The following is an 11000-nucleotide window of genomic DNA, read 5'->3' on the forward strand; positions in this document are numbered from 1 at the left end:
AAAAAAAAAAAAAAAAAAAAATAGCTTCCAATGATTATCTTGTAAAAAAAAGACTTCTCTTCCTTTGGATAAATTCCCTGGTCTGAAAATATTAAGTCAAAGGGTATAATACTTTAAGGCCCTTCATTCAACAATATGTACCAGACTTGAAATATAATGCCAAATTACTGTCAATAAAAGGTTTTAGTGGCTACGTATACATATATATAATATATATATACACATCTGTTCCACTACATCCTTATCAGAACTAGGTATTATTATAATTTGTACACAGTAAAATATTTTGCTTTTATCTGTATTCTTTCTATAATGAAATTACATATAATTTCCTAATTGTAGTTCCTTATGTAATTACATAATATATATTTTTTATTTGACAGAGTGAGCGAGTGGACAAGTGGGGGTGGAAGGGCAGAGGGAAAGGGAGAAGCAGACTCCCCACTGAGCAGGGAGCTTGATGTGGTGCTCAATCCCAGGACCCCAAGATCATGACTTGAGCCAAAGGCAGACATTTAACCGTCTGAGCCCCCAGAAGCCCCTAGATGAATTATTTAAAAGTGTTTAAGATACTTGGGATGTGACTGGCATACAGAAAAGAAGCCATTTATAGGATATAGAAATCCTATTTACGTTAAGCATACCTGAATCTGGCCAGAAATACACCTAAAGTCTAGAACCATCAAACCACCGCCACCATTAATTAGATCAACAATTTACTAAACATAAATTTTAGACACTGTGCTAACCAACATTTTATTTAATTCTGTTCATGGTCTGCTGGGCAGGTACTACTCTCTCCATTTATTTTAAAGGTGACAGAAGAAAGGCTTAGGAGAAGTATCCGGGACTTGTCCATAAGCACAAAGAAAATTAAGAAATGGGGCCCAGAATCAACATAGCAAGTCTATCATTTCTTTTTTTTTTTTTTTTTTTGTCGTTACGCATCTGCCTTCAGCTCAGGTCATGGTCCCAGGGTCCTGGGATCAGGCCCCACATCTGGCTCCCTGCTTGGCGGGAAGCCTGCTTCTCCCTCTCCCCATCTGTGTTCCCTCTCTCGCTGTGTCTCTGTCAGATGAATACATAAAATCTTTAAAAAATAAAATAAAATAAAATCTTTCTCTAAAAGAGTCAAATACGGGTGCCTGGGTGGCTCAATCGTTAAGCGTCTGCCTTCAGCTCAGGTCATGATCCCAGGGTCCTGGGATCGAGCCCCGCATCAGGCTTCCTGCTCTGCGGGAAGCCTGCTTCTCCCTCTCCCACTCCCCCTGCTTGTGTTCCCTCTCTCGCTATGTCTCTCTCTGTCAAATAAATAAATCTTAAAAAAAATAAAGGGGCGCCTGGGTGGCTCAGTCGTTAAGCGTCTGCCTTCGGCTCAGGTCATGATCCCAGGGTCCTGGGATCGAGCCCCGCATCGGGCTCCCTGCTCTACGGGAAGCCTGCTTCTCCCTCTCCCACTCCCCCTGCTTGTGTTCCCTCTCTCGCTGTGTCTCTCGCTGTGTCTCTCCCTGTCAAATAGATAAATAAAATCTTTAAAAAAAAATAAAGTAAAATAAAAGAGTCAAATATTCTGAGGGGCGCCTGAGTGACTCAGTCAGTTAAGCGTTTGCCTTTCGCTCAGGTCAAGATCTCTGGGTCCTGGAATCGAGTCCCACGTCAGGCTCCCTGCTCAGAGGGGAGCCTGCTTCTCCCTCTGCCTGCAGCTCCCCCGCTTGTGTGTGCACTCTCTGTCAAATAAATAAACTCTTAAAAAAAAGTAAAAATAGGGCGCCTGGGTGGCTCAGTTGGTTAAGTGACTGCCTTCGGCTCGGGTCATGATCCTGGAGTCCCGGGATCGAGTCCCGCATCAGGCTCCCTGCTCGGCGGGGAGCCTGCTTCTCCCTCTGACCCTCCCCCTTCTCGTGTGCTCTCTGTCTCTCTCATTCTCTCTGTCGCAAATAAATAAATAAAAATCTTAAAAAAAAAAAAAGTAAAAATAAAAGGCTGAAATCCCTTTGGGGAAATAAAATAGTAAAATGAAGGAGCAAAATTAAAGATCTGGTCAGAGCAAAACTCCCACACTTCACCATATTTTGTTTTCCTGTGTCTCAGACTGGATTTCATATTCTGCTTTTATCATTTCAGGAATCTGCATATGGAAACTCAGGGACAACATTACAGCTATTTTCTCAACCCTGGTGTCTACCATTCCTCTCCACACCCAAAATTAGGCTCCTCAAAAGTTCTTCTTCCTCCCATCTGACAACAAATCGCAGCCCAAACTCATTTTGTCTGCTTCATTTTTTTTTAACTTTATTTTTAAGTAATTCTATACTCAATGTGGGGCTCAAACTTCCATCCCCAATATCAAGAGTCATATGCTCTACACAAACTGGGCCAGCCTGGCACCCCTTTTCTGCTTCACTCTAATCCACCAACTCTATCTGTGAAGTCAGCAGTATACCTGTGACCATTCATTACTTTGGAAGATGTTGAGAAAAAGCAAGCAGCCCTGACCTCTACTAGTTAGCCTGGTACTATCAGCTAGGCATTGGTGTCTTGGTAAAAATAATTTCCCAGGAAATTTTCCTGTGAAAGTCCCATTTCCTTAAGCATTCCCCCAAATCGCCCTTTTAAGTCCTTTCTAACACCCTCTTACTGAGAGGTCTCATGGTTCCCTTTGGTTTAGGTTCTCTGTAGTTGCAATAAGCAATTGTATCTACTATACTAAGTTCCTGATAGTCTTTGGCTGAAGGGTATCAGTGAGTGAGAAATAAGAATCTAAAATTACATATCTCAAACTCTGCATACATTATCACTCTATCACCATCTTTGTCTTTAAACTGCCCTCTCTCAAAATATTCCCTTTCCTTCTTTTCTAAAATTATTTTTAAGTAATCTTTATACCCAATGTGGGGCTCCAACTCACAACCCTGAGATCAAGAGTCGCATGCTCTTCGAAGCCAGCCAGGCGCCCCAAAATAGCCCCTCCTAGTTCTCCTCTGACCTTCCTGCTCCAAGATTCTATCTTTATAGCTACCCTTTCAATATCAATGGTTCTTACCCATTTTTGGCTCACAGTACTCCTTTTGAAACTATAATGAAAACTACGACTGCTCCCCATACCACCCCCCGAACTCATTGTGCCCAGAAAATACACATATAATGAAATTTTTCAATTTTAGGGAAGGTTTATGCAACTTAAGAGTGTCTTCTCTACAGTCTCTCCAATGGTAGTGCACTAATTTCAATAATCCCTTACACATAGACGACCATTCCCAAATCACTGACTTCAATTTTTACACCTCTTAAATTTCAACTAAGTGAAAGCACAAAACTAAACTCATTTTTTTTTTTTTTTAAAGATTTTATTTTTTTTGACAGAGAGAGACACAGTGAGAGAGGGAACACAAGCAGAGGGAGTGGGAGAGAGAGAAGCAGGCTTCCCGCTGTGCAGGGAGCCTGATGTGGGACTCTATCCCAGGACCCTGGGATCATGACCTGAGCCGAAGGCAGATGCTTAACCGACTGAGCCACTCAGGCGCCCACTAAACTCATTTTCTTTTCAAATCTGTTTAATACTCCTTCCTCTCCTGCCATCCTTCCAGTTACCCAGGTTTTCAAGACGTCAGTATCAATTTTAACTTAATCCTCTGGATTATATCTGAGCATGTCACCATCTACAGATTGTACCTTTTTTTTTTTTTTTTAAAGATTTTATTTATTTATTTGTCAGAGACAGAGAGAGCACAAACAGGGGGAGAGGCAGGCAGGGGGAGAAGCAGGCTTCCCGCTGAGCAGGGAGCCCCATGTGGGACTTGATCCCAGGACCCCGGAATCATGACCTGAGCCTAAGGCAGACCCTCAACCAACTGAGCCACTCAGACGTCCCTACAGATTTTACCTCTTAAAAAATATTTAAAAAAAAATTTTTTTTTTGAAGTAGGCTCTATGACCAACATGGGGCTCAAACTCATGATCCCAAGATCAAGGGTTTCATGCTCCATTGAATGAACCAGCCAGGCGCCTCTATTAAAATGTATCTGTCTTCTCCTCACTCTCTCCCTGCCACTATCCTGCTTTTGGTCCTCATTAGTTCATTTATACTATAGCACTAGCATCCTGTAACTGCTTTCCCTAAAGCAGTACTCCTCTCCCAGCTTAAAATCCTTGGGTCTTGTCTCTCCATTCCCCACCAAATAAGATCTTAGCTGGACACTCAATGGCTTCCATAATTTGATCCTAATGAACCTTTCCAACCTTAATCTCACAATTCTCTTCCAGATACATAAAGCTCTTGTCATACCAGATTCTCAATAACCCTCATAAGTGGTTGATACTTTTCCCCATAAAAATCCAGATTTCCAGTTTCTCTTAAAAAAAAAAAAGAAAGAAAGAAAGAAAGAAAATTAACAATAGGCTCAGATTCTTGCATGGCAACAACTGCTTGGAGCCAAGAATACCTTCTCTGGCTCTTTGCAGTCCCCACAACTTACTGTCTTGCGCCTGGCAAGCTTCTCTTATTAGCTTTTCTGTCTCGCTCTGTAGACAATCTGACTTTGTAACCCTATACCAGAAAAATATACCTACCCATCCTGGTTTCCAGGCCCATGTTCCAATTAAGGTTATACTACGCCTTTCTCTCTTATTTTATTTGGTTTTTTAAAGATTTTATTTATTTGACAGAGAGACACAGTGAGAAAAGGAACACAAGCAAGGGGAGTGGGAGAGAGAGAAGCAGGCTCCCCGCAGAGCAGGGAGCCTGATGTGGGGCTCGATCCCAGGTCCCCAGGATCATGACCCAAGCCGAAGGCAGACGCTTAACGACTGAGCCACCCAAGCGCCCCTACGCCTTTCTCTTTTGGTAATTTAGTAAAAATATAACCATACAAATGTTATTAATGATTAAAACAGGGGGCCTGGGTGGCTCAGTCGTTAAGCGTCTGCCTTCGGGATCCTGGATCGGGACCCCGGGATCCTGGGATCGAGCCCCGAATCGGGCTCCCTGCTCGGCGGGAAGCCTGCTTCTCCCTCTCCCACTCCCCCTGCTTGTGTTCCCTCTCTCGCTGTGTCTCTGTCAAATAAATAAATAAAATCTTTAAAAAAAACAAAACACACGTTGGCCATTTTTATGGTCCTTCTTGTGCTTACTGGGCCCAGAAAATTCAGGGGGTTGAATGACTGCTCCTAGTTTGAGTGTGGCAACACAGCACAGGGCAATTCTCACCTCAGATACCAAGCTACAAAAAGATTTACAAAATATATCTACTTCTTTTCGAAAAGGATGATCTAATGCCTCAGCAGAGGTTTCAAAACTATTGCCCCAAGCTAGTTAACTGGGAAATAACTTTGCTTTTTTTTTTTTTTTTAAAGATCTTATTTATTTGCTTGAGAGAGAGCAAGAGAACACAGAGGGAGAAGGAGAAGCAGAGTCCGTGCTGAGCAGAGAGCCTAAAGATCCTAGGACCCTGAGATCATGACCTGAGCCTAAGGCAGACGCCCAACTGAGCCACCCAGGTGCCCCATAACCTTACTTTTTTAGCATTTGTATACATTCAGTTAAATGCCGATGAATACTAACAGCACCCAAGACAAAAACAGCTTCTAACCTGAAGGTACAGGCTATTTTAGGATATAAGTAGTTGTATACTTTTCCTACCTAATACATTAAAATTGCTTCATTGATAGCAAAATTTCAATACATCAGAACTTCATTTATTATTGAGACTCCAACACAAATTCTTCCCCCCCCCCCAAAATCTTGACATATTATCCAAAGATAATTGTAATTGTTTAATTTTCCTCTTTCAAACTGAGGGACGTCCCAGGGAATGCGAAGAGCACTGGAAAAAGCTTTGCATTCATTATCACCACTATTTTTGCATAAGAAAGATATTGCTAACTTCAAGTATTTCCCAAGAGGTGCACAGCCACCTTCTCAGCTCTGGATATTATCACTCCCATGTTACAGATGGGAAACCAAAGGCACAGATAAGGGACTCATTTGTCCAATGTCAGAAAGTTCAAAGAGCAGCATTCCTGGTTCCCTGCTTTGGTTCTAGAAGCTAAGCAAATAACAACACAAATTAAAAGAAAACAGGCCCTCATTTAAATATGTTAGGTTATGAGGAAACAGGAAGAAAGAGGTAGGTATTAAGAGTACATTAAATTATTACTTAACATTATGCAAACCTTCAAAATAGGGTCAATAAATTCAAGAAGGAGACTATGATTAATGTAGTTTATAATTCAACAGCATTTGCTGGGCAAAACACTAATCGTATATGTGGAGTAGAATGAATTCCTCCAAATGGGAGACTCTTTTTCTATTCCAAGTGACAATAATGACAGTTCTCTTAAACCATGAGTGGTGGCCTGCGAGACTAGGAAAAGGAAGTTTTGTAGAGGCTTGCCACCACTACTCAGTTTTGAAAGGCTTCTGTATGACAAGCAGCAACCTTCAACAGAAGAGGAAATGCCAGCTGGGCCCCAACCGCCAAGATTAATATTTCCTTCCTTCAAACTCACGTTTAAATCTTTGCCTATGTCCTTTATAAACAAACACTTCTAGTACTTAAGACACTCTTGATCTCTTTCAATTAATCCAAGATGTGTTTCTGTGTAAGGTGAAAACAGAGCAGTTGGGCCTATATCCCATCTTTTCTCATGCTTCATCTGGAATCATTTCCTACCTCCAGGCCCTGCCTCTTGCCATTCCTCTGACATTATTTGTGTCCCTCCGTTCCAAACATATCTGCAATATCCAATCCTGGATTGACATATTTTATCTATGACTATAATTGTGCTTATTATATAGCTGATAAATTTTTCCCTTCATTCATGTATAGCTATTTTCTAACTCATTCCATGTAAAAACACTCTCCTCCTCATGTAATAATTTTTCTCTCTTTTGAATCCTTTTCAGGAGGCTACTTTGCAAAGAACATTTACATCCTGAAATATACCACCAAACACACATTCTCTACCCTTTCTTAAATTAAATCTTTAAGGGCGCCTGGGTGGCTCAGTTGTAAGCGCCTGCCTTCAGCTCAGGTCATGATCCCACGGTCCTGGGATCAAGCCCTGCATCGGGCTCCTGCTCAGCGGGAAGCCTGCTTCTCCCTCTCCCACTCCCCCTGCTTGTGTTCCCTCTCTCTGTCAAATAAATAAATAAAATCTTAAAGAAAAAAAAAAAAGGAAATCTTTAATTCTACTTTGGATTCTACTCCCTAAAAAAGAATGTTTGGGGGAAAAAAAGGTTTGCTTTATTCCTATTCTGAACCAAGTACTACTTTATTATTATTTTTTTAACATTTATTTATTTTAGAGCGAGAGCACACACATGAGTGGGAGGGACCAAGGGAAAGAGAGAGAATCTCAAGCAGACTCCACGCTGATCACGGAGCCCAACACAGGGCTCAATCTCATGACCCTGAGATCATGACCTGAGTCAAAATCAAGAGTCGGACGCTGAACCAACTGTGCCACCAAGGCGCCCTCCAAGTGCTACTTAAAATATTCTTACATGTGCCCTTAGCTTAGCAGATAAGACCTAGGTTTCCACTTTTATGTATCCTGAATGATGCCCTGAGCATCATTCTTTCCTAAGTCTTTCCTCTAAAGTCTCTGACTTAAAAAGCAACATAAAAACATGAGGCCAAAGAACTCTAAAAGCAGTGGAACAGCTATACGGCAAGAGGCCTAAAGAAACAGACTCCTCTGAAGATTTATCAAGAAGATGAGGAACTGGGAAAAAGGACAGAGAGAAAGAAGTTATCAACAGATAGGAGGGAATGGAAAGCAGAGTAAGGCAATCTCCTCCCAAAAGAAACTGATGGGGAAAATGAGCAGTGAGAGAGAGGTTCTAGAGCATGTGGAGCCAAAATGTATTCAGGCCCTAGGATAAGGTTCACTTACCGCCCCCCAGATGCTTACCGTATTGCATTTTGTGCCACACACCACTTGCCTATGATTCAGCCACTGAGATGCAAACACTTTATTAAGGGTCCCAAGGTGAAACTCTCTCTCCTTCAGGAGACTGGGAAGTTGCTGTGCTGCATAGCCATGCAACACTCGAGTATAGCTGGTTTCACTCTGAAGCCTGACTTCTCGATTCTTCAGGTAGTACACTAAGGATCTCTTCACTGGGGGGAGTCTTTTCCTTTTGTGAAGTGAGTGATCCCAGCCAAACTGTGAAAAGCAACATTAGAAATTAGGGCTTTGGCTACCTTCCTTCAGAACAAGGGATCCTCCTGTATCAGAGAAATCACCAAGAACTCATCCTGCAGGATTTACATACAACAGAAATACAACAGAACAGAAATCTCAATAGAGAAAGTCCAGTTTAACTCTTCCAACACTGAGAAGATACTGCTCATAGTCAAAGCTACCTATGAGAAACAAGGGCTGAAAGACAAGGAAAAGGAAGCAGAAAAGAGGTCAAAAGATTTACTAGCCCTGTTAGGGGTGCAGGCTTCAGGGCGCCTAAAGTTATCCTTGATAGGGAAGGGAATGAGGGACCAAATAATTACTACACCGACTGGCTGCATCTCTACCCAGGACCCTTCTTCCCCTCAGTCTGTACTCCCCGTGGAGCATGGAGAGTGCAGCTGGGGCCAGCCTGGAGTCCCAGGCCTTCCAGGGATGCGCTATCAGGGCGACCCCCGGTCACCAGGCCCACGCTCCCGGCGGTTGAAGAATTCGAAAAATCAAATACTAACGGAGTAGGAAGCACGGGAAATCAGAGTCCGAATACGCGTTCAACAAGAACTGCTGTTTTTTATACCGGTCCAAGAGCCAAAAAGCCCACCTCAGGGCTTGAGGTATCCAGACGGAAACTCCTTCCCTTATAAAGGACGCAATCATCTCCGCTTCCCAAAGCCCTGGAACGGGGAATTCACTCTCCCTCCCAGTATATTCTGGGAGGTTTTGTTCCTGATTCCCCTCGATGTCGGTTTTCCTCCCTCCAAAGCCAAGATTATAGTTTCCCCTCAAGCCCCACGACCGGCTGCAGGCCTTCCGCGGAATATGCCCCGTTTCCAAGTTTCCCTTTAGCTTCTCATTCCTCTGGCCTTTCAGATCTATGAACTCCTGAGGGCCCGGCCCTGTCCCAAAAGGCTGGGGCTCCGCTCTTGCCTCACCTCTGACTACAGACCTTGGTCCCCGGTTCCGGTTCCCTGACCTTAGAACCTTATCCCCCTCTGGGTGCCTCGGCGATGTAACACGGGTCCAGGCCTCTCAGCCCTCACCTGCGGGCACTGAGCGTCGCTCCCAGCTCCTGGCGAGGCGGGCGCTTTCCGCTTCCTGCTAACTGCTTTCCGGGCCATAGTGGGCAGCGCCGCAGCGGCCCCGCAGCCACATGGGGCGGGGGTAGCGAGGGTTAGCAAGAGAGCGGGTCATATACTGGGCCCCGGGGCCGCGCACTTTTGTGCGCCTGGCCCGGAAAATGGCCCGGACCCGGGAAGGCAGGCAAAGGGAAAGGAGGGAGGGAGGACTGGGGCCGGGTAAGGGAAAGGGAAGGGGCAGGGGAGGAAGGAACGAGAAGCTTTCAGACGAACGAGTCTGAAAGGACGGCGAGCGGCTAGAACCAAAACACCCCCTCCCCGTCGCCCGCGCTCCGTCACCCTTGCGCAGCCGCACTTCGCGGCATCTCGCCGCGGAGACGCTGCCGGGCCTTCAGGGGTGGGGTTTACGGCCTGCAAGTGGAGAGTACGCGGCAGTTGTTTTGCGGCCGCTCGCTCATTTCCAACGGTCGCCAGATGGCCGCTGGAGGTGGAAGACCTGGGGTCAGAGGAATCTGCGTTCTGGCGGTCGACCTCGGACCCCCGCCTGCCCATTCGCAAGCACCCGGAAGTGAGGACGACTATCCTCGCTCCGGGAAGGAGTACTTCCCAGCACACGCCTTTACCCGGCAGCTGCCACTGGTTATCTCTTATTGAGCGCAGCACTTTCCCCGAACCTATCACAAACGGAGCCCTGACACCAAGGGCTGGACTCTGTGCCAGGAGGCAGGACCTTCTTCCTCCACCCTCGCAAGGTGGAGTGCGGCTCGGAATCCACGCCCGCGTGGCCAGACTTTCCTTCTGCAGAGTACCTGCCCTGCCTGGCATTACCAGCCCGGACTGCTGCCCGGGCCTCTGGCCTCTTCCCACCCCTCGAGAGCCTTCAGGCTCCATTCTCCACTCAGTCTCCTGCCTCCCTGCTGCCCACATGCCCCGCCTAATCCTCTCTCCTGCCGTAACCACAACAGCCCTCGTCATCTTTCCCTCATCTACGACCTCCTCTCCCTTTAGATTCTCATGACCTGCCGGCCACATTGTCTTTTGTGCTTTATGAAATAGACCTCACGCCTTAAAAAATTTATCTGTTTCTTACGTCTCCCATGCGGTCCTAAATTGAGGACAGGAACAGGGGACTGCCACTGCCTGCCTCTCACTGGGGACCCTGGTTGCATCCCCATGAGGGCAGATTGGGTAAAATTCTGAACCACAGAGAGTGGACGTTGCTTGTCAGTCAGTTAGATAAGGGGGCTTCTTCAGTATCACCCTTGCCTCCATTTTCAGAAGATCTGGTAGGAATTTGAGTGCTGGCTTCCACTTTCCTCAGGCAAAGAAACCCTTTAAGGAAGCAGGATGCTCTTGCTTAGGGTTGACTGGCCTCGGGCTGTAGTGCCCAGTTACCTGCTGGTTGCTTCAGGCCTCATACCTCCAGGGAGTTCTGTTGACCCATCTGAAGTTCCGCCTACAAGATTTGGATTTGTTTTCCAAGTCGAGACAAAGACCAGATTGAGACAGGGTCCTCTGCCATCCCAAGTGGGCACTGCCACTAATTTCTAATGCCACCTTGGGAAAGGCAGCCCCATCTTACTTGGTCGGCCCTATCCCTTCAGGGACATGCACAGAGTGAATGGCTCAGAAGTGGTTCACCTTCCTTTTTGAGCCTATTGTTCCAGGTCTTTCTTGCCTCACAATGCCCTTGATGATCCAGGGGCCCACTGGGCAAGAGTCTGGAATTCCTTTGAG

General features: G+C 45.5%; 1 protein-coding gene across 1 annotated transcript in view; it reads right to left on the reverse strand.

Moving 5' to 3' along the window:
* The window catches only part of DCAF12 (DDB1 and CUL4 associated factor 12), a 31417-nt gene extending 21562 nt beyond the window's left edge, over positions 1 to 9855 (reverse strand). The window contains exons 1-2 of the mRNA XM_006734599.3: positions 9228 to 9855; positions 7915 to 8169 (exon numbers count right to left, since the gene is read on the reverse strand). Of these exons, the coding sequence (XP_006734662.1) occupies positions 7915 to 8169; positions 9228 to 9305 (333 nt within the window). The 5' untranslated portion in view covers positions 9306 to 9855. The remainder of the gene's footprint in view (positions 1 to 7914; positions 8170 to 9227) is intronic.
* Between the last annotated feature and the right edge of the window lie 1145 nt (positions 9856 to 11000).

This window comes from Leptonychotes weddellii, chromosome 14, assembly GCF_054177405.1.
Source record: "Leptonychotes weddellii isolate Sample4059 chromosome 14, ASM5417740v2, whole genome shotgun sequence".
Classification (NCBI taxonomy): Eukaryota; Metazoa; Chordata; class Mammalia; order Carnivora; family Phocidae; genus Leptonychotes; species Leptonychotes weddellii.